Genomic DNA, 24,445 nt, shown 5'->3' with positions numbered 1-24,445 from the left:
TAGACCATGGCTGAGGGGACAGGGCCAAATAATCTCCATGGAAATGAGATGTGCCAATGCTCATACAACTGCATACCAAATATGATTGATCTACCACTCAGGATTCACTATAAACTAGACCGAATCACAAACTAGTACATTGTTGAAGCTGCCAAAGCTGGAAACATCATACCTTAGTCTGGCTTTGACCTTGTCAAAGCGAAGCAAAATTTGAAATATAAACATAAAACAAAAACTTGTTCATGTTTTTAATATGAGAAATTATTGTAAACCAATAATAATTATGATTGCATACAATATAACAATACAATTATTCTTTTAAATTCATGATAACCCTAAAGCATAGACAATATTTATTTTTTATTACTGTAAATTCAGAAATTATTGCGTGCATTTGTTTTTGTGATTTTGTACATTTCTTTTCGCAAAATGTTCATACAGGAAAAAAATAAGCAGGATTCTATTGATCTGAAATACTGCTAACTTTCTTATTTTGGCATAACTGCCAAATTTTCGAAATGCCCATGGGGTTTTTGCATGCAAGATGGCTGTCATAGTCCTAAAAAATCTTCAAGGGGGACTGCAAATACATCTAAATGTTGTTTTTTGACTTTTTCATAGTTTTATAAGCCTGAAGTCATTGTAAAATTAATTGTTTTGTTTAAATTGTGGACAAAATTGCAATTTCAAAATTTCAATTTGGGAGCCTCCATTGGGGAAATCCCTGGCAAATATTGACAGTTAGCAGGTATTTTTTGGTTAGTTTCAATTTTTCATAGATTAAGGTAAAATGTGATTTTGTGGATATAAGATTTAATAGTTTTCCAAAATTCTGCATTCAACCCTATAGAAAATGTGTTATTTGTTGAACATTTAAATGTGGTTTCCATTTACCAACAGAAGCCATAAAAAATGACATCCCACAAATAATAATAAATCTAAAGTTCTGCCTAGCTGATTTTTTTAACGATAAAGCAAAAACAGCACCAAATTTTAAGACTTGTATGGTACAGGCAGCCATTTTTCAATTGCCTTAACATTTTAGAAACAGTAATGAAAAAATCAGATATTACAAATATTGATATAATCACAGTTATGTTTAATCATAAACATGATCAAGGTTTAAATTTGTCACAGACTTCATCAGGATGAAATACTTCACTAAGAGCTGTTGCTAAGTGACCGACTGTTGCAGTGTCAGGATTTTTCTGTTTCCAGTATTTGAGACACTGGTAAGAGATTTCTTTGATACCATTAGAATAATAATCCTGGTATTTACTCTCTATTTCTATATCTTCTAAGCCAACCAATCGTACTGTTAGGGAAAAAGAAAAGGAACAATTATTTTGTTGATGTCAGAACATTTAATAAGACATTTGTGTTAAACAAAGTAATTATTGAATTTGTTACAGAGCTGCCTATCTATATCAAAGAAAACTAAGTAATAATCTTAAAGCATTTAACATAGATCCTGGATCTGAATGAATACCGGTACTTTAATTGATGGATAGGAGTCAGGGTTCTCACTAATGATTTTTGAAGGCGAGTCCAGGGACTCATCATTTTTGGCCATGGTGAGTCCCTACAGTAAGAAGATATTTTATGCAATATAATTTATCATTTTTAGGCTCTAATAGAGCAATGAAATGACAATAAATTCATATTTCTTTGTTCTATTGCTATAAAATTATGATATGTGTGTTCAGTTTATACCAAATATTTCAATTTTGATATATGCATCTTTGGACTCACCAGTTTTGAAAATGAGTCCAGACAAATTTTAATGAGTCCAGGACTCATGTACTCGCCTTAGTGAGAGAACCCTGGGAGTAAATACACATTTTAAAATATTTTTCATATTGAGTTCCAGGTACAAATGTATAGCAATTCTGATGTTAATATCATTTTATCCAAGAAGATATATTTTTTATCCTAGTTTTGACAAAATACAAACAATTCTCATGTTTTTCATGACCAATCTTTGAATCAATTTATAGATTTCTGAACTATTGTTAACAAAGAGGAATGTTTAAAGGAAAAGAGAAATGGAGTAATGGTTTTACAAAAAGAGTTACAATTACTCCTTATAGTACTGGTCAGCAGTTGTATGCTTTAAAAAATATATATAATGTATTAAAGTTTCAGGAAGGGTATTTTTATCAAGTTCAGGTCAAGTGTCAACTTTCAGTCAAAATAAAACAAAAAGGTGGTGTCACTAAAGTTCAGTTAGCATTACTAAGGACTGTTCTGTCATTTTTACAAAGCCATGAGAACCTCAAAAAGAACCCAAGCTTCCTTTCAGTTCACAACTACTATATAACTCTCTTTTCAGATTATTTTTATTACATAATCAAATTTTATTCTATCTATCTCTTCGAACATTATTCATGCTGCTGTATAGTTATATTTTGTATTGTTGAAAAAGGGGTATGGTTAGCTAGGCATGAGCTCTTTCCCATTCTTAATTTTCAGAATAAAAGCGTCAATTTAAATATGTTGAAAAGAAAAAATGTCCTGATACATTTTTTAATTAAAAATGTCCTGATACATTTTTTAATTACATGCCTATTTCACTAAACTTACAAGTTCTTCTCCACTGCTTTCCCATAAATTTAGATGACACCATATTTAAATCTGTATCTTCTAATAAACGTGTGGATGCTACAAAATATAATAAATTCAATTTTTAGTCAGTACAACAAACTAGAAGTTCTAAAGAGCCTGCATTGCTCACTTTGGTATAACTGTATATTCAACAATAGACCTCTTTTAAAACATTGTAGATGAGAAACAAATTCATTACAAAAACATCTGCTTTGTTGATTTTGTATTGCTGATCATCTACTTTGTTAAGTTTCTCTCCATCTTCTTCAGTTTTTGATAAAAAAAAAAAAAAAAAAAAAAAAGGTTAAAAAAATCCTCATTTAAGTACACAGTGTATATATCGCAATCATTTCTATAAAAAGTAAGTATTCTAACTTACTTAACCTGCAAAATTTTACTCTTTTTTATCATAAAATGTTAGCTTCGTCAGGATGTAGGATTGCTATGTTAGCTTCTGATAATTTTAGGCTTACCCAAAAACTTACTTTAATTTCATCTTCAAACTTATCTATGAAATATACTTTACATATATAAAAGTACCTTAAGTTTGATTGAATACAATTATTACCTATAAAGGAGGGTAGTAATGCCCTTCAACGTCAGGCAACAAACAGGCATTTTCGGCTACCGTTAGCGTCAAATTTGTTAAAATTTTACCGTGATTCGTCAAAATATCGTAATCCAGATTCACAAAAGATCTGAAACTATTATTGTTACCGTCAGTTTTGCAAAAAAAAATAATGTGATTCGTCAAAATCAGTAAAAAAAAATTATCGTCTAAAAGAAAGTGTACATTTTATTGTCATTCTCTAAAAATTACTGGTAAGGTCATTTGTCAAGATTTTTTATCATTATTTGTCCTGAAGGTATCCCCATTACGACCCTCATAAACTCACCTTGAACTTGTCTGACTATTTCTTTGTCTACTTTGGCTGGCTTAGGTGGTGGAGATAGATCACGAGTTCTCACTCTCCTACTGCTACTACTGTTTATTATCATAGTATTATTATTACCAATCTGAATGTTCTGAGCACTTTGTATGTTAATAGTAGTACTAGAATTTCCAAATAATCCTGGCTTCTTGATTTGTATGGCTCCTCCTTTTGTTTCTATCTTGGGTTCAGATGAAACTACAATAGAATTGTAAATAAAAATTTGAAGGTCAAACTATGTATGAAAAAGATATCTTGCATTCAGGCTAGTATGCCAATTCTTCAGCGGTTTGCACAATTATTAGGATTGACTTACTTTGGTAGGATTGCTGCGGATAATTCCGACAACAAATGTAGGCATGTTGTACACAATTGTAAAGATAAATCAATTTAGAATTATGATATAACAAGTTTTAGTGGGGTTGACAGCCTATAAAGTGGCATATAACGGAACTTTCTCACCACCTAACTTTTTTCTAAAATACGTTAAGAACCTCGTGTTATAATAAGGTATATAGGAAATTTTTTTCTGAGACAAGTGCCTGTGATCATATAACATTATTTTTGAAGTGTAAGAAAATTACTTATCTGTGTTTTGTCCATGGTTAATTAAGTGAATATTTGATTCCAGGGAAGGCGCTGACAAATTAGATAGGATCAGGAAATACTTACAACAGTCGTATTTATTTCCTGGTACAGGTAAATTATTTTAGGGGTAGAGTTATTTCCCTTAGTCATTAGGATTATTTTCTTATACTCTTAAATTTCTCTGGACTACAGTGATGTAATAGTTTGTGAAAAGTTGTCTGCCACTATAACAGTTGGATTTACTATCTATAAAACTATGATGTAAAAAATATTTGTATTATAAGTAGATTTTAAGAATATAAACATGATAAAGGGGAGATAATTCAAACCTTGACATTAAAATAAAAATCTTACATACATATATTTTACTTATACAAGTTAATACGTATTCCATACATCTTCAGGTAAACAAAAAATTACTTATATAAGTATTTCCCCTGACTGCAAACTAACAATGTTAATACAATTTTTGGTCAGACAGTTGTTTTAAAATAGGATTACAAACCTGGTTCATGATATGGTAATGAATCCGATTCAATATCATGTAAATTTTTATTATTAGACATTTTTCTCAATGGTGCTGTAGCTTGGGCAACTTCTCTCATTGCCATATTAACCTGCAAATATAAAAGTACCCAAAAATACATCCTCAATATGCTTCAGGGGAAACTTTGAAACTTTAATAGGATCTTTTCACTATTTTAGCGTATATAAAAACAAGAGGCTCTCAAGAGCCTGAATCGCTCACCTAAATTCTTTTGGTTAAATCTCTCATCAATGATTATTTTGGCTTTTCAATTTATTTAAATGTTCTTTGGATAGTCCTATTTTCTTCAAAAGCAAAAAAAATCATTTTCTCCTATGTTCTATTTTAGCAATAGGAGCTATGTTTCTTTACATACAAGGAACTAAAATTTATACTAGATACTCTGAAACTCATTTAGCCTAAGTTTAGCTGAAATTGATACAGCAGTTTCAAAGGAGAAGATTTTTTAAAGTAAGTCAACATGATGAACAAATTGTGAAAAAAGTCTTTAAAGGACAATAACTCCTTAAGGGGTCAATTGACAATTTTGGTCAAATTGACTTATTTGTAGATCTTACTTTGCTGAACATTATTGCTGTTTACAGTTTATCTCTATCTATAATAATATTCAAGATAATAACCAAAAACAGCAAAATTTCCTTAAAATTACCAATTCAGGGGCAGCAACCCAACAACCGGTTGTCTGATTCATCTGAAAATTTCAGGGCAGATAGATCTTGACCTGATAAACAATATTATCCCTGTCAGATTTGCTCTAAATGCTTTGGTTTTTGAGTTATAAGCCAAAAACTGCATTTGACCCCTATGTTCTATTTTTAGCAATGGCGACCATGTTTGTTGATAGATCAAAACTTCGGATACAATTTATAAACAAGATACCCTAAGGAACATTCAGTAAAAGTTTGGAAGTATTTGGCCCAGTAGTTTCAGAGGAGAAGATTTTTGTAAAAGATTACTAAGATTTACGAAAAATGGTTAAAAATGGACTATAAAGGGCAATAACTCCTAAAGGGGTCAACTTCGGGCCAGGTGAGCTAAAAATTAGTCCTGGTATCTATGATGAGTTTATTTATATCATAAATATAATAATAATTGTCTATATACATGTCTTTTAATATGATGTTAATGTATATATTTGTTCTGCATAACAGACCTTCCTGTGGAAACTTTGTTTTAAACATACACCTTATCCCTATTAGTCTACTCGGCCAGCCGACCCAGCCGCTTGACCCTTTTATGCATACAACAATCAATTTTCCATTGTGGTGTCAGATATTTTGTTTAATGACGTCAAAATTTTATGGGAACCTGTGTGATATCCAGTAATGGCGGACAAATAGCGATAAGGTGTATTGCCATAATAGCTAAATATTCCAGTTGGAACAACTGTGGTCACTACACAAATGCTACACTTTAATACATTAGGAAAAAATACTCAATTATGCAGGACCTTCTATTTGATGACAGTGTAAGTTGGTCCATGATCAACCTTCCAATTCTTAAAGGGGTGCCCTGCTTGTAAAGATGAATAAATGAAGTTCACTATCTGCCCTAATACATACATTGTGTATTCAGAAATAAGTTAAGATGATAAATCAAGGACCATAAATTACTTATGTAAAATGTTTCCATGTATACAATATGACAATATGACAAGATTTGTAACAGCATACGTCTGCTGTAGCCTAGATTTAAAAGTCTTACCTCTCTCATGGCCTCTGCTACAACAGCCTCAGTATCATTCTTCTTTTTCCTGCTGTTTGACATGATGTCATGGTTTATAAACTAAAAGTCATCTGCAGATAAACAAGTACATAGTTTCAATTACTAATGATGTCAATTCTATATTCAATCTTTGAAGTACATGTAATAGACTATTTGATTCACTTGCCCAAACTCCCAAAAAGGAGTTAATTGGTACAGTGTACTGTACAACTTTAATTACTTGCATTTTTGTTTGAATTTACTGCACTTGTATTCTTCAACTGATCAAAACTAATACATTAGTAAAAAGGGCAGTTTGAAAACATGTTCAAATTTTGATTTTGATGTTTTGAAATGTTTAATGTATTTTGGTTTCTTTACTTTTGAACTGTGTGTACATATACATGTACCCTGATGAATTCAATGTACATCATGTACATAAGAACAATGAGACCTGCTTTATGAATTTGGAATCATAAGGTTTTTTGGATACTGGTTGGTGTCAATCCCCAAGGTACCATCTCAATGTTGTTTGTGCTGTTTTTAGACCCTTTTACAACGAAATCTGTTTTACATGCACACATATTAAAATTGCGTTTTTTATCCAACGCAATCATAGGTTTGAACGTAGTTTTCAATTTAGACTCGTTTATATACATATAATATCATGTACAGTGATGTAATGATGTATTTTGAAAAGTATTGATCACAGAAATTAATCAAAGTGCTGTAAAGAACAGATGGGTAAGATTGCTTCAATTAATCAGTGGGAAGTAAAATTAAATATTATTGGTACAAAAAATTGGTCATGTTGGTTGTATAACATAAATTTGATTCACTTGCCCAAACTCTCAAAAAGGAGTTAATTGGTACAGTGTACTGTACAACTTTAATTACTTGCATTTTTGTTTGAATTTACTGCACTTGTATTCTTCAACTGATCAAAACTAATACATTAGTAAAAAGGGCAGTTTGAAAACATGTTCAAATTTTGATTTTGATGTTTTGAAATGTTTAATGTATTTTGGTTTCTTTACTTTTGAACTGTGTGTACATATACATGTACCCTGATGAATTCAATGTACATCATGTACATAAGAACAATGAGACCTGCTTTATGAATTTGGAATCATAAGGTTTTTTTGGATACTGGTTGGTGTCAATCCCCAAGGTACCATCTCAATGTTGTTTGTGCTGTTTTTAGACCCTTTTACAACGAAATCTGTTTTACATGCACACATATTAAAATTGCGTTTTTTATCCAACGCAATCATAGGTTTGAACGTAGTTTTCAATTTAGACTCGTTTATATACATATAATATCATGTACAGTGATGTAATGATGTATTTTGAAAAGTATTGATCACAGAAATTAATCAAAGTGCTGTAAAGAACAGAAGGGTAAGATTGCTTCAATTAATCAGTGGGAAGTAAAATTAAATATTATTGGTACAAAAAATTGGTCATGTTGGTTGTATAACATAAATTTTTAACGATGACTTTAGAAATAACATCATTGATATTTTTAGAACAGATATTAGATTCCTGCATCTTGCAAAACATGCAAAATTTGTGTTATTTTGAATTTCTTGTCAAGTATACATCCAGCTTTATTCTTCGTTGTATATAAGTAAATAGGCACACTTTTAAGAAGCAAGGTTTTAAATATAAAGCACATGATTTGTTGCCAATAATCAGTTGGGTGTTGTTTAAAACTTAAGAACACGTGCGAGTAACTACTTAATGTTGCAACTTAACAAATTAAATAATCTTTAATATGGGGACTTTCCCCAATAACAGTTGAAAAAAAATCAATAGAAAAAAAAAAAATCGGGAAACTTTTCCGCAATTTACATTGTTCTAATGAACTCAAAATCGTTCAAATCTTTTTATGTCATGTTTTGAATTACTGGATCTGCACAGAATGCAGAAAACAACTTCTGTCTTCTGGTCTCGTTGTCATGAGACTTTGATTGTCTAGTAAAATATAGGAATTCAAGGAACACAATACCAATATTTCATTTTTAATAATTTTTTGTCTTTGATGTGAATTAGCATTACCATGGTTACCTGATGCATTGCCCTTCTTTGTTTACATTGAACATGACGTCATAACTTAGAAAATGGCACAAGTAAAATCCCTAACAACAGAACCAAAATCGGAAATGTTACAGTATTTCAGTTTCTTTTTTAACAAATATTTAAGTTACAAAAAAATTTATTCATACAGACTTCGTCCCCATTCACAGGTAATGCCTGCCTCATATTATAAACTTAAACACCCATCAGGGGTCTGTGACTGAAATTAAGTACCTATGTCTAATTCAGCTTGGATTTTAGTATTATTATTGTCATATGAAACAGTTATGCTGAATATAAGGTGCACATGTACACAGACTACTAACTAACTAAGGCTTTGCTTCAAAATCTTTCTGTTTGAATCTGTCATATTTTTTCTTGCAACAAATGTAAACTACTGTGTCGTTTTTTTCTTCCGGTCAACGATTGATTTTAGTTATGTTGGTACTGTCAATCCTTGCATAATGACCAAAGGTCTGGTGTGATTATGACCCATTTATAATCATACATGTATGTCATTATATGTAGGTTAACAGTGGCGGATCCAGGGGGTGGTCCCACGGCGCACCGGACCACCCCCATGACGAACCTCATTTATTTTTTTAAATGTCTATTTTTTCAATAACTAGCTAATTAACAAATTAACACTTAAGATTAATCCTTTCATCGCACTAATTGGTGATGGATTACCTGGATACCTGGAGGTGTCACAATGATAGAATACGGATCAATGCGTTTCACCTGTATACATGTAATTAAATTGTCAAAACAGCTCGTCAATATGAAGTTGACTTCTTAATTTGAAAGGTAAATACAAATTATTTTTGTATTTTTAAGTGAAATTTTTATCTATAATTGCATTCTCCAACTAACGGAGTCTCGGTTTTAAATTTCATTTATGTACATTTGAAAAAAAACAATCATTATGAATGAATTAAATTAAATTTGTTTATTTATCTCTTTGACCCCCCCCCCCCCTTTCCCCCCCAACATCAACAGCAATTCAAGCACTGAAGTTGGTACCGGCATTTGTACAAAGCGCAACATTTGATGAAATTAAACATTTTGTAGACTTTTACCATACTGATTTGCCAAGTCCATCTACAATGCCTTCCGTACTGCGTTTGTGGCAAAATACTTGCGAGTCAATGCTTTCAAAACCAGAAACTATAGCAGGTGCTCTGAAAGAATGTTGCAAAACCAATTATTTCTGTTATCTTAAAAATCATAGCTACCATGGGGGTGACGAGCTGCGAATGTGAGCGACCGAACAGTGAGTTATCACTTCTAGAAACCTACCTGAGAACAACTATGGGACAATCGCTTTTAAACTGACTTGCGTTGATGCAAGTGCACTACAGTTTGGAACTAAACATAAAACAAATTATAGATAACTTTGCAAGGAAATCCCGCGAAGCATGATGTTGAATGACCTGATAAACGACTCTTAGATTGTTAAATTAGTAAATATTGAACAATTTTACGTAAAACTATTTTTACCGATTCGGAACATTTTAGCTAAACCTTTTTTACAGCTTGCCTTATTCAGATGACAGTTGTATGTTGTGCTATTTTAGATTGCAAGATATTGTATGGAGTCTTAAATAAAAATCAGTTTTACATGTCTTTAAATTCCTTTACCTAGGAATATGTGTATCGCATGGTATTGTCCAAATTCATGATCTTCCATAATGTCGAAGGTATTTTTTAACCTTTTTCATACCATTCAATATTCATTTGGGACCATCCCCAAATTTTTTTCTGGATCCGCCACTGGTTAAAAAGTTATAAAAACTGTCGGTTAAAAGCTCATTAGAGATTATTTTATGTCCTTATGTGTATACTATGCCAACTCTCAATTATTTACTTATTATTTATTATTTATATTTATAAGAAAAATTCCAAATACACATTTGCTCTTCTGAGCAACTAAGATCAACTTTGTACAGCTTAGTCACAGAAAATGACCTATAACATAACTGATTGTCAAATTATAACAGCAAATTATATAACAGTCAATGTAACTCATTATAAATACTTAGCTGATGATAAAACATACATATACTTTTTCTCTTGTTCTATTGAAATTTGTAGAGTTTGATCGAATTTTCTTCGGGAAATTCCCAAATTCTAAATTTGGAGTAAATTTCGTCTGTTATTTTTTCCGGAATTCTATTTTCGTTTTTTATTTTTGGAAAGAAAACAAGGAAACATCACTAGTCGCTACGATAAAATGTTTGGGGTCTTCCTTAACAAAAAGGTTATAAAATAAAATGGTTAAATTGTACCTATATTTAGCTTTCTCTCTGCTCTCTCATAAAATTGAGTTACTTTCGTTTTCGACTGACGTAAACTTCCGGTTTCAATCCAAAATGTCCGAAAGGTTTGGGGATTTTTAGTTCTATTTGTCATTTATCTGCAACAATATTAGGATTGAAAATTGATTCAATTATACAATACTTTAAACATTGTTCTGATCAATATACAATTAGAAATCACAACATCCTGAAATATTACTTGACTCATTAAGATTTATAATTTGTTTACATTGACAACCATGATTTTCTATTTTCTAATTAAGCTATTTTGTTTCTTGTGTCATATCAGAGACATATAATACAAATGTATTATATGTCTCTGGTCATATTGATATACTATCTGTATTTTTCCAAAACCGTAAATTTACATTTATGATGAGTGCAGAAATTAAATGAACAGAGTCAGAGGTCTAGGTTAAGGATATCTTGGCTTTTTGCCAATTTTGGGCTAAAAAGTCTGTAGAATGCATTGTTAACCATGCTAAGTACCAAGGATTTGTATATAGTTTCTATGCAAATCCTTGAAAGTATGAATATATATAACGTATAAAAACATGATCTGACCACTAGAGACAAATTAATCCTGGTAAAATGAGTCAATATATTTTAGGCACTGGCTACGGTTACATGGAAATGTAACAATAATAAAAATATTATTGTAACATTGGAGACTAATTGCCAGAATGCAAAGTTGGGTGAGGAACCAATTAATTACAAATGTAACAATAATTACTGAGGCTACGGTTACATTATGTTATTGTTACATGAAAAACAGCAATGTACGCTAGATTGATTAAACTTAAATCTTCTATTATAGTTGTATTGCTTCATTCTTTCATATGTACTAAGTAATACTTGTAATTTAATACTGATAAATAATAAAATATTATTATTCAACAAATGGTGTACAACTTGAATAGTTTTACTACGTATTAATGGTTTTGATGTTCTTAAAGATACTACATAAGATTAGGAGTGTGACTGTCAAAGGCGAAAAATATAGTTCAATGGTTTCACTTTTTTAAAGTATTTAACTGCACACCTACTCCTATTACTGTCATTATACTTTGGACCAATTTAGTTTATGGTGAAAAAAATAAAACTTTGGTTGCGTTTTAAACGAAACTGAAACAATATCAAGACATACATTTGTACATTTCATACAGCTTTATAACTTGACGCAACTTGATAATCAAAAGCAAAGTTTACTAACTGTAACTTAAATACTAAGAAATTATCTATGTACACGTATCCATGGAGAACGTAATTTCGTTCTGACATCAAAAATGTGTCGGACTTTAAAAACAACTTACTGGATTTGTAGAAATTGTCATTAGAAATAAAAAATTACAGTAAATAAATTGTATGTTATAAATGTATGTAATAATTGTCCTCAACTTTTATTATTTAGTACATATTACTAGTCCCATCGTACATTGCTTTTTTTCATGTAACAATTACAAAATGTAACTGTAGCCTCAATAATTATTGTTACATTCGTAATTAAACAGGTCCTTACCCAACCATGCATTCCGGCATTTAGTCTCCAATGTAACAATAATATTTTTATTATTGTTACATTTCCATGTAATCGTAGCCAGTGCCTAAATTTTATTTACATTCTTTTAATTCGAAAAAAAACACCACCAAAAACAGAAAAAACTTGTGACAAACTTTTCAATACCCTAGGATCTTTAAGAATTTAAAAAAAAAATCTTTGGCTTTCCAGTTTTTGAAATTACATTGCCTCCCTTTGATTTAAGCTTGACATACATGTAAGTCAGTGGTTTTTTTTCTTTCAAACTTTAAATAACATAGCAGACAAAATATCTTTAGAAGAGATGCACATGCAAGGAAGTAAAGGGGAAGAGTTAACGGACTGGCAAAGTTGCCAGAGGGTTGAAATTACTTATAAGCTGACACGACTGTATCACTAGACTTGTAAAAATAGTTCATGTTTACAGAATTTATTGTAGTACTTTTTGTTGATGTGTATCAGTAATTTAGGTCCCCAAACCAATTTTCTTAGGAATTCATGTCTGTGTCATTATTACTAATATTCCTATACATGGACATGTATATCATGTATATATATTTTTTACAACTCGTCTAAACATCAACCCAACAATGTAAGATCTGTAAATTTGCCTTTGCAAATTTTTTGTTCTTCCCTAGCCAGGATTCGAACCCATGCTTCTGTGATATCGTGACACCAAATCACCTGCACTGCAGCCGTCCCGCTAGACCACACGACCACCTGGGCTCTAAAATAAAGCTTTCAGTAGCCGTGAGTTACCTTTCCTCGTCAGTTTTAATCTAGCGGCGTACTACAGTACATGATATATAAGGCATGAAGATGTTATTGTTACAGATCAGCTAAATTATCTATAGTAAAGGATCCTACAAATTAATGTAAGATACAGTCACAGAAAATAATTATATTTATAAGTGCTTCTGAGTCAGTGACAACTCTACATATATATATGGGTTCAAATCCCGGCAAGGGAAGAACCAAAAATTTGCGAAAGCAAATTTACAGATCTAACATTGTTGGGTTGATGATTAGACAAGTTATATATGAAAAATGTCCATGTCTTTTATTGTATTAGGAAAATGTGGAAGGAGAAAAATCTTAAATAAAATTCAACCTGTTCCAATGCATTTTATATTGTTTTGAAATATTATAAAAATCTATCTGGCTTTTTTTGTGCACTTTTTTTTGTTTCACAAATGTCAAACGTTCTTGGAATTTATGATAATTGAACAGATGACAAATATTCTTAAGGTGCAATTTCTTGATATGGAAGGATTTTTTTTTTTTTTAAATCTTCTGTAGTTTGTATTTAATATATGGACTTTTTTTGTAAATCTACATCACCCTTACAAATGTATACACTGCCAGCAGAAATTGCTTGCCAGACACATACACATGTGTAAATAGTTCTTTTGAATCATCTACAATTTATTCTTGCAGTTCCCTTCACACAGATATTAGTCATGAAACAGGGACAACAGACACTGGCCAGCTAGCTAGTACCAGTATACCATTAGCTATAGTACCAGCTTACAAACATCTTAAGCAAGCCAAAGACAGCCAAGGAAGTGTCCCTCAGGTAACTACACACATAGAGACACATACATGTAGTCGCACATTTATCAGCAAGATTCCAGTCTTGAAATCTAGCATAAATTTAACCTTAACTTGAAGTAATTGCAACAGAAGATTTTTAGGTTTTAATCTTTAGCATTATACCCCAAATGTACACAGAAAAAAGTCCCATAAAATCTTACTTGAGGAAAACTAAAAATTCACGATTCTTTAAATTCCCATGGAGATTTTCTTTAATATGGGAGATAACTCTGCCAAAAAAAATGGTAGAAATATCAATAAATGTTGATACAAAATTATAACTTTACTGCTTCTACTCAACAGAATGTATTGATTCTTGATATTTATATATATTTGAGTCTTAAGAGCATCTCAAATTGAATAAAATTAATTAAGCATATATTCTTCTTATTGCAGTATAAAGTTTCTTTGAACAAGGTAGATGCTGAACAAATATAATTTACACTTATAAACAATACCACATATTCACATCATTTTTTCATAGTGGCCATAATTTTGCAATTTCTTAAATAAAAAATGTGCAAAAAAAAAAAAATACCCATAATACTTAGGTTTTTTACATTTCATTAGCTCAAGATTATATAATATAGTCAAATAAGAACTTATAACCAATCAAAGTATCATACTTTACATAAATTTTATGAAAATCAATCACAAACTGACAAAAAAAAAACATCTAAAAAGCTATCTCCCTTTCCAATGTTAATTAAATGCTGATTTTGAGTTTTCCGCAAGTTAGATTTTATGGGATTTTTTTCTGTGTATATTTTGGGCTAAATGCTTTAGATCAGAACTAAAACATTTTCTGTTGCAATTAGTTTGAGGTTCAAACTTAGTTTGACTAGACTATAAATTATAACTTTGTAGACAGTTACCTGGTAAATCAACACCTTATGATTCACATATTTTGTATTTTTAAAACAAGATCTGAAAGCAGCTCAGATTTAAAATAGTCAATTATGTGCGCCTTTATGGTGTCATTTACAAGATAGAGGGGATCGCCTGTATCCTTGCACTATAAACTTTCATCAAGGGTCTTAGTGATTGTCATTGTTCAGGATAAACTAGAAATAATATTTGTTCTGTAGGTACTAAATCACAATTCCCTGATGACAGCAGAGCTGAAAGACATTTATAAGAATTCAATTTGAAGAATTTTAAATTTGGCAATAAAGCTTGATAGTTTTCAAAACCACACGTTCAACATTGGAACGGAAGTTAAGACACCCACGCAGGAATGAATTGATATTCACTAAAATCAAAGTTTTTTCACATAAATGCAAAAAACTTGAAAGTTGTCTATTGTAAGGTTATATTTATCTGAAAAACAATATAATATAAACGTATTCTAATTACAGCTGCCATCCCATAGATTTCAGTATTCAGTATGGCATGACTTGAAAGTAGTATCCATAAAAGGAACAGATCTGAAAGCACCAAGAATAAGAGATGGTATGGCAATAAAAAGGAATTTCTAATTATCTCTAAACTGAGTAAATCCAAAAGTTATTATGTGCATTTATAATTATTTTTTTAATAAGGCAATAAAATAACGTTTGTAATTATTGTGATTTCATTAAAATCTGCATACATGATATATGAATCATGCAAATTATATTTTTGCAGTTTGACACACAATCGTTTTATATGAATCAGTAAAAACCTCACAATAATTAATGAATTTACCGAATATATATATAAATCTGCATATTAAAGTATGAAATCATTTATATACTGGTTAACCTAAATTGTATTGCACAAATAGCTGTTTACATTTGAAAAAATGTTTCTGTTGTTCTTTTCTTCCCTAAGATTTTCTTTTTTTATCAATAAATGATTGGTTTATCAAGGAGAAATTTAAAAGTCCTCTTACATGAAAATCACAGAGAACAACACTGTATTTATGCAATGGGATGGTTGACTTTGCAAAAAATTTAATTGGCAGATAATCAACATTGTTTTTTAGAAAAGGTTTTAGGGACGACATAAAAAAATCAATGAAGGATAAAAAACTTACTTCAAATAGTTTGGGGGTGGGGGTCAACTTGCTGCAAGTTTTGTCTAATTGACATTCATTTTATATATATCCTTATTGGTCAATCAATTTTTCACAAGTTAAGTTAAGAGGGGGAAGAGGGGTCCGTGAAAAAATATATGAATTTAGTTTGTTATCCTACATTGAACTTTTGATGTCGTTCCTTATTTCCTGTGCTAAAATGTTGACGGTGGCCAGCAACCAAATGATATTTAGGTAAGTAAACTGACATTAATCCATCAACAATAATATTATTTCAGTTTAAACTTGCTATTTTTAAAGATAATGCCAGCATTAAATATTAATATTTGTAGAATATTTACTAAATTACAGGACCTAATGAAAAAGAAGAAGCATTTTATAGTCTGAAGGATGAAGATAACCAGTACATACATCACAACTTACATGGGAGGAGGAGAATTACACATCAAACTACCATGGAAAACTGGGAAGTGGCAAAGGTATCATTATCTTTGGTGCATACTTTATGTGTAGAAATGTCTTATATATAAACAGTTGTCAAAATTAAAAAGTGAGAGTTAAAAACTTAATGTCTGTGTCATTTTGGTCTTTTGTGGATAGTTGTCTCATTGGCAATCATACCATATCTTCTTTTTTATATTAACATAAAGAATGATTATACAAAATAAAACTAGAAAATGTCATGTATGTGCCATAGGAAATCATGTTGTTTCATTTATTTTCGTGATTACCAATTTTCTTGGATTGAGGAAAACTTTTCATGGATATTTAATTTCATGCGTTTGCCAATGTCTATGACGCTATATACAGTCCTTAAAAAATTAATACTTCATAAAGCATTTAAATACTTGGTTTACCTATTGCCAAGAAAAGCATGAACATTGGTATCCAATGAATTATAATGAATATACCCATAGCCAGGGTACGACCCACCCTTGAAAACAAATAAAGTCAGTGTTCTGTTCGAATTGTGACTGTTAAAGTCGAGTTTGTGAGTCCAAAAAACCCCTCCTCTTGAAAATTCCAGGCTACGGGCCTGGTGAATCCATAACATCACGTTTCCATTATTCAGTGAACTGTGGGTCAAAACCCTAATTTGATATAAATATTTTAAATTTCACATCATAATGAACATATCTACTAAATTACAAGTTAATGTGACTGCAACTTCATGGTAAACTACCTCAATAGAATTTGTTTGCCTCAATATTGCAATATGTAATGATAGTCTCTCTAATACTACAGGGAGATAACTCTGTAAAATCAGCTTAACGTTTTAATTATGTTGTGTTGTAAAGGGAGTAATAAGCTTCTCAATGATCAAAATTGGTGTTTGTCAAACTACTATATATATAACCAGTGTAATTTTTCTGACAAAAGGGTTTGTTCAAAATTTTTGAAATTTTTATATTTTTGTTAAAGGGTCAAAGTAAATACTTTGTCAAAATTTTATGAAAATTAAACGAGCCAAATTTATTTTAGTGAAAGTTTTGGGTAACACCTTAAAGCAGACCTCTTCTGAACAATAAGACAGATTGATGAAACTATAGGCAGCAATAATTATGTGCACCAAGGTCCAAGGAATATAATCCTTATCCTACATGTAACAATGTTCTCAAACGTTTCTTGTATCATTCTGGTAAACAGGGAAGTATGAAATACCATCTTGTTTCTAGAAATTATAGCATCACATCCGTTACAATAATATCAGAAACTAATTTCAGATAGCATCACATACAAACCATGATGTGAAGGGGAGATAATAAATATACTAACAGTAATGCAGTGTTTTTGGTTAACTTTGTGAGCTTACTTATAGTTCTAATTTTGTTTATATTTTAGTCTGCAAGTTTTTGCTACCAGGACTTAAGTGATGCTTATCAGCGCAAGCATTTCCAGAATATCCTTGGACGCCTTCGAAATGTTGAGCAGCTCTACCTGGTGGACAATGGAATGCAGTACCTCAACTCCTACAGCTTCCCAAAGTAATTATACAATTCTATTTCATAGGAAAAGACTGGATATTGTGCATTATCAAGGCAAAAAGACACTACTGTAAATTCAGAAATTATTGCGTGAATTTATTATTGCGATTTTGTCATTTTAAACCAAAATGCGATTTTAATTTTTACAATTCTGAGAAAAATCCTGTTTAATTGATATGAAATATTTGAAAATGCGATTTTTCACATTAATAAAAACCTCGCAATAATTTCTAAATTTACAGTATTCATACCAGAAAATAACAATGAAAAATAACTCTTTTTGCTGCTCCTATTCTGAGAGTCACAATGATCCCTCCAACATGGAGTAAATACTGCAATTCATGTTAATGTTCTTATACTAACAACTTTAAATTAGTCTGTCACTTCTTTTGTCCTTACTTTGAATAAACCAAGATGAGGTTTAACACTTTTAAGAATTGTGTAATTTTTGGTTTATATGGGAGTGTTCAAAGACATTTGATTTGATATGAAGGTTAAAATAAGTCATATACCATGACATTTATCTGAATTAATGGGAATTTTTTTATTGAAGAAGTATGAAAATCACTCTGACAACATTCACACTATATTCAAACAATAATCTCATATAGACTAAGAAAGATCATTTTCAAAACATAATTATGTGATACCTATTGAATTAAAGTCTCTCTGTTCTCAATATTGAAATTAAAACGGAATTTTATTAAGCTTTTTATTGTCCTTGATATTTATATTTGATCTCTTCTAAAGTGTTCATAGGGATTTTATAATGATATTGAATATATTTATTTCTTTTTTCAGATGTGAAGTTTTGAATATCAACAATAACTACATTGCATCTTTTAAGGTATGTTGATGTATATTTCTGTGAGGTCACAATAATTAAGAATGTTTGTCTTGTCTGCAACAGCAGTTTTAGAAGCTGTGTCATATATGTTAAAATGCAGTTTTTCTTGTCTAAGTAAACGGCATAACTGATGAGGAACCAGTTACTGTCACCTGGAATTTGAGACAATTATTGAAGCGTTGCATGATTAAGATATTCAGTTTTCCTTAGAAAAAATATTTTGACTTCATTAGTAAAATTCTGTTGTTTTTGATATGATTGAGACTGAGAAATGCTAAATTTTCTCTTTAATTAATGCCAAGTAGGAAGGTACCCACACATGCACATCACATCACCTCTTTCTGCTTTTTTTAATTCTGGAAAACTTAATGTTTTCATAGACAGCAATTATTTTAGCCTACTTGAGTATAAAAATTTGAAATTATGAGGATGAAAACAGATAAATAAATTTTTGAAATCAAACTCATAGTTTCTCTTTAATTTAGTGTTATTTGTGGGTTGAATTGACATACATTTCTAATAAGATAACATTTAGAGAAGAAAGAAACTGTGAACATGAAGTTGTTTTGGTTAAATCACACACCTTCATTTCTTATTGCTACACAATCATGACAATAGCAAAATTTAACATGACCATGATTCAGTGTAAGTTCTTTTCTTTACTAGCTAAATTCATAAGTGATGATAGCAGGTCTTAGTAACCATGAAATACCATGCAAGAAATTGTCACTTGCTATATGCTTTTCTTAGCTATAAATAAAGAGGGAAAGTTAGGGTCTATTGTTCACATACACAGATGCCTTATGTTCTGAAGTTTATGTCAGGCATATGTTCTTTGCCCTTGCTGACATTTCTATTGTTCTTTTCTCAAATACTATTATCAAATGTCTCGCATAATTCTACATGATACAGATTTACCAATTTTATTTTAGTATGGGAAACAAGATGGATTGATAAATAAGTGTTTAATATCCAGCAGGAAATATTACATGCATTATTAAGATACAAACATGTTGATGTGATATGATAATGAATATTTACTTTAATAGTTTACTGTGAATGAATATTTTTAACATGCTAGTTTACGAGGTAACAGTCTTCAGGAAGATATGCTACCCTTTGTAGATACATATGATTGACAGTTTGTTGTAGATGCATCTGCTTGAATTAATTAGGAAATATAAGCCATCTTTTTTCTTTGTCATTTGCAGTATTTACCATCCATACCTCGAGTGAAGTTACTTACAATGGAAGATAATGATGTGGATAACTTCAAGGGACTTGGAAATCTCAAAACTCTGGAAGATCTGTATCTACGTGGAAATCCAATCACCTTTTTAATCAACTACAGACAAAGGTATAGACTTGGTCTTAATTTATATATATATATAAATGTATAGCTACAAATTACTGTGTAAGTATCAAAATAAGAATATGGTATGATTGTCAATGAGACAACTCTCAACCTGACTGACCAGACCCCATATGGCATAGACACAGTTTTTACTATCACTTTCAGTATATTAGGTTAACACTAACAGATAAAGATGTGATCCAAAAGAGTTGTTTATTTTAAACAAAAACCTTTCTTTTATTTTTTGTGCAGCACCTGGTCCAAGAATACAGTTATTGGCCTATTGCTTTCATTGTCTAAGAATATAGTCCCTAGGGTGAACCGTATATAACTTTTTTTTTGGATACACTTTCCCACTATTTATTTCTTGATATTTAATGTATAGTTAGAGCTGGTAGAAGTTTCTATTATTTTGATATTATTTGTTCCACTAGTAATACACTACACTGTAAACATATTTTTGAGAAAGAGCAGGTGTGATTATTTAATTTGAATTTATTGTCTAAAAGAAATGCATGCACTACGAAATAACTGTGTTCTCGGGCCACTTATTTTTTGGGGCAAATAAGGCCTCAATGCACTTTTTACTACGTAACTTCAAACAGGCAAATTTAACAATGTAGTTACAGTACCATTGTTGTAGTGCTGTCATGAGATAACTATAATCCTCTTTTGTTAAACATAATGACCACCTCTAAAATCATCAGAATTTCATGTAAGGTTTGGAACAGCTAACGTGCAATTTCTTTCTCAGAGTAAATATTTTTTAAAGTTTTTCCAACTTGTAGAAAATACCCAACTGCCAAAGCAGAAAACATTTTTAGAATTAAAAAACAAGAGCACCTCAAATACCTTTAGCAAATACTTGAAAAGTGGAGATGTATCAAACATCAAATTATAAAACAATTGTTGGCTTTCAATTTGCCCAAAGATATGAATATAATGACATTAACCTCATCCACCTTATGAATATCACAGCTTTGGGGTTTATAAATCATCAAAAGGCAATAACTTTATAATGAACAATTGTATATTTAAATTGATATTGTTTGAAAATACCTTGAATATTATAACATTTGTTATTTTTTCTTGTTATTGACTGATTTTTTGTTTATATAGAGTGTTCCAGATACTACCTCAGTTAAAACGTTTAGATGGTATCCCACGGTTACAGAGTGACCTTGAATTTGACCCTGAGTATGGAGACATGGATGAAAGTATGAATGATTCAAGCTGTGTTATATTGTAAAATTATTTGATTCAACCTGATGAAAAACATTATTTGGAAAACATCTTTGATTACTTGATAGATGGTTCACTGCATTTATTCATTTTACAATTTTTGGAATTGCATGAAATTAAACTTCTGTGAAATAGAACATTCCGTCCATGAAGACACAATACAACATATATTTGCTATTTGTAGAATTTCTACATAAATGAAAATGTGATTTTTATGCCCCATTTATGGGCATTATGTTTTCTGGTCTGCATCCTTCCGTCGGTTCGTCCATTCGTTCGTCCCGCTTCAGGTTAAAGTTTTTAGTTGAGGTAGTTTTGATGAAGTTGAAGTCCAATCAATTTGAAACTTAGTAAACATGTTCTCTACGATATGATCTTTTTTATTTTAATGCCAAATTAGAGATTTTATCCCATTTTCATGGTCCACTGAACATAGAAAATGATAGTGCGAGTGGGGCATCCATGTACTTGGGACACATTCTTGTTTGTCAATGAGAAGTATGTCTTATCTCTTATTTTACTTTGATATTTGACATTTTTGAAATTAAGGACTTGTCATTTCAATTCAGACTTGTGAATTATTTGTATCATTCCGTCCTGAAAGATGTATTTTCTGCATTGTATATATTTTTCCTTTACTTTTACATTTCAATTTGTTAAAGGTTGTTACACGATTGGATGGGTTAGTGTACTCTTTATTTAAAATTGAAAGGGAGGTTGTTAATTAGACAATCAACAGCATTAAAAATCATGTAGAATTTAAGAAAAAGAAACATTATATGAAGCTTGGGTAAAAACAGTTCATCTCAGATACTCCACCCCAATACACCTTATCGCTATTTATTCCATTCCGGATAAGTTCTAAAATTACACAACTTTTTCATCTAGTTGAAGCTATCTGGGACCCTGTTTAAACAATTCACCATGCATGATACTTTTTAATGAGACCTGTTTAAACTACTGTAACTACTTAATTCAAACAAAATATTTTTTACTTCAATATTGATTTCGAAAAAAATAGATCATACTATATCAAACTTTCTTGATGATCACTTTCTGAAGTTTTTTCTCCCTCAGCTCACTACTGATGACCTCCATTTTTCGGCCGATGACCTAAACAGGAAGTTGTATAAATGACTGTTTTTCCCAGAATGGACTAAATAGAGATAAGGTGTATGCCAACATATTATATTCTGGAACAGTTCTTCAACATGTTTGATTTGAATTTATTTTATTGTTGTATTATTCATACATTATACTGTGGATTCATTATTATTCGTTGGATACCAATTTTCGTGGGTTTCGTGGTTATAGGTCAACAATGAATTTAAATATTCAACGAATTATAAATTCACTAAAGGCTTTGTTCACAGTGTTTGACAAAACCACGAAATTAAATATTCAAGAAAATGTAAGTTTTCCCTCAATCCACGAAAATTGATATCCACGAAAATAAATAAATCCACAGTAATTCTTTTTTAAGATACATACTTATGCAATATATTGTACCTATATTTACATATTTAGCTGGTTCTTTAATATTAATATGACATGCTGGTTATGTCACAATAAAACATGTAATTTGTTAGTTTTATATTCTTACACACAGTTTTTGAAACCTTATGTTATATTCATTATGCATTCTTATTAAGAAGTCAAGACCTTCTGCTGTTGTTTTTTTTTTTATTTTGGTCGGGTTGTTGTCTCTTTGACACATTCCCCATTTCCATTCTCAATTTTATTTAGTGTAAGGTGGTACCTAACACTACAGGGAGATAACTCTGTAAAAATAAGCTAAACGTTTTAATCACATTGTATTGTTAAGGAAATATTAAGTTTCTCAATGATCAAAATTAGTGTTTGTCAAACTGCTATACTACAAACGAAATTTTTCTGATAAGGTGGTTGGTTCAAATTTTTTGAAATTTTTATATTTTTGTCAAAGGGGCAAAGTAAACATTTTGTCAAAATTTTATGAAAATTAAACATGCCAAATTAATAGCAGTCAAAGTGTTGGGTACCTCTTTCATGGAGCAGAAAGAATACGGTGTGGTAGAATCAGGTAGGGCTTTGGGAGCAATTGATTTGTGAGCAAAATCAAACTCTAAAAAGTGTTATCAATCATTCTCTTCAACTTTGTATTTGTTTGGCTTTATAACTATTTTGATATGAGTTTCACTGATGAGTCTTATGTAGACGAAATGCGCGTCTGGCGTACTAAATTATAACCCTGGTAACTTTGATAAATATTATCAAATGTTGTATTACTTTTTAGGGCACATAGCCTAAACAGAAATCAGATAAATTGGAATTTGAATGCAAAGGACAGACCCTTGAACATAGGTTGGATAATTTCATTATTTGAAACAACTGCTTTTATGTAATCAGAGCCTTTTATAAAACAATATGGGGATACATAATATATGTTATTATTCCTAATGTACTAATTGGATTTACCGTTATTGATACTTAAGGTGGTACCCAACACTCTCACTAAAATTAATTTGGCTTGTTTAATTTTCACAAAATTTTAACAAAACTATAAAAATTTCAAAAATTTTGAACCAACTGTTTTGTCAGAAAAAAATACACTGGTTATATAGCAGTTTGACAAACACCAATTTTGATCATTGAGAAGCTTTATTTTCCTTTTACAACACAATTTCACTAAAACGTTTAGCTAACTATACAGAGTTATCTCCCTGTAGTGTTAGGTACCACCTTAAATTAAAGGAGGTGTGTTGGGCCTCAGTTGCCACATGCTCTAATTATCACTAATCTGCAAACATTGGGGTTGTGAATTTTTCTCAAGCAGGAGTGATTGATTCATATCTTGATTTAGGAGGATTATCAGTTTTTATGCCAAAGGTTGTGGTTCTCTACAGACCCTGACTTCCTTTAATAAAAACTGGTGGTCACCATATGCATATAGCCAAGAATGTGGTAAGTAGTGTTAAATCAATCAAGCATAAAAAAAGATGTGGAAATGAGACTGCAAACCAAATCAAAAGAAGATATCTGGCAGTCAACATATATGTGTCAGTTATAGGGCAGGGTCTTTACAAAGTGTGTGTATGATTAGCTCTCGTATTACCTTA

The 24,445-nt window shown here is 30.8% G+C and overlaps 2 protein-coding genes across 3 annotated transcripts; one reads left to right on the top strand and one right to left on the bottom strand.

Moving 5' to 3' along the window:
- Positions 1-417: 417 nt before the first annotated feature.
- LOC134693703 (uncharacterized) lies at positions 418-10,816 on the bottom strand. 2 transcript variants are annotated; one of them, XM_063554595.1, is made up of 6 exons: positions 10,743-10,816; positions 6,376-6,467; positions 4,630-4,741; positions 3,501-3,734; positions 2,584-2,661; positions 418-1,315 (listed from the first exon to the last, which is right to left on the bottom strand). In XM_063554595.1, the coding sequence occupies exons 2-6, from the start codon at positions 6,436-6,438 to the stop codon at positions 1,116-1,118; spliced, it is 687 nt and encodes a 228-aa protein (XP_063410665.1). In that variant the 5' UTR covers positions 6,439-6,467; positions 10,743-10,816; the 3' UTR covers positions 418-1,115. The 2 variants fall into 2 exon arrangements, with proteins under 2 accessions (XP_063410665.1, XP_063410664.1); XM_063554594.1 differs by lacking the exon at positions 10,743-10,816 and adding an exon at positions 10,514-10,714.
- Positions 10,771-22,935, top strand: LOC134693701 (acidic leucine-rich nuclear phosphoprotein 32 family member A-like). Its single transcript, XM_063554593.1, has 8 exons — positions 10,771-10,837; positions 13,747-13,885; positions 15,261-15,354; positions 16,271-16,398; positions 17,762-17,904; positions 18,706-18,751; positions 19,963-20,108; positions 21,225-22,935. The coding sequence occupies exons 1-8, from the start codon at positions 10,827-10,829 to the stop codon at positions 21,352-21,354; spliced, it is 837 nt and encodes a 278-aa protein (XP_063410663.1). The 5' UTR covers positions 10,771-10,826; the 3' UTR covers positions 21,355-22,935.
- The last annotated feature ends 1,510 nt before the right edge of the window (positions 22,936-24,445 follow it).

This window comes from Mytilus trossulus, chromosome 12 (genome assembly GCF_036588685.1).
Source record: "Mytilus trossulus isolate FHL-02 chromosome 12, PNRI_Mtr1.1.1.hap1, whole genome shotgun sequence".
NCBI lineage: Eukaryota > Metazoa > Mollusca > Bivalvia > Mytilida > Mytilidae > Mytilus > Mytilus trossulus.
The sequence above is the reverse complement of the archived record's forward strand: the minus strand, read 5'-3'. Positions and strand labels throughout refer to the sequence as shown.

What these genes read in the sequence shown, in the direction of transcription:
- LOC134693703 (XM_063554595.1), bottom strand. Translation starts at nt 6,438, where the DNA reads ATGTCAAACAGCAGGAAAAAGAAGAATGATACTGAGGCTGTTGTAGCA. An exon ending in TAGCAGAGGCCATGAGAGAG is followed by an intron (nt 4,742 to 6,375) that starts GTAAGACTTTTA and finishes TTATATTTGCAG; the next exon opens with GTTAATATGGCAATGAGAGA. An exon ending in AATAGTCAGACAAGTTCAAG is followed by an intron (nt 2,662 to 3,500) that starts GTGAGTTTATGA and finishes TATATTTTGTAG; the next exon opens with CATCCACACGTTTATTAGAA.
- LOC134693701 (XM_063554593.1), top strand. An exon ending in AACTCCTACAGCTTCCCAAA is followed by an intron (nt 17,905 to 18,705) that starts GTAATTATACAA and finishes TTCTTTTTTCAG; the next exon opens with ATGTGAAGTTTTGAATATCA. An exon ending in ACTACATTGCATCTTTTAAG is followed by an intron (nt 18,752 to 19,962) that starts GTATGTTGATGT and finishes TGTCATTTGCAG; the next exon opens with TATTTACCATCCATACCTCG.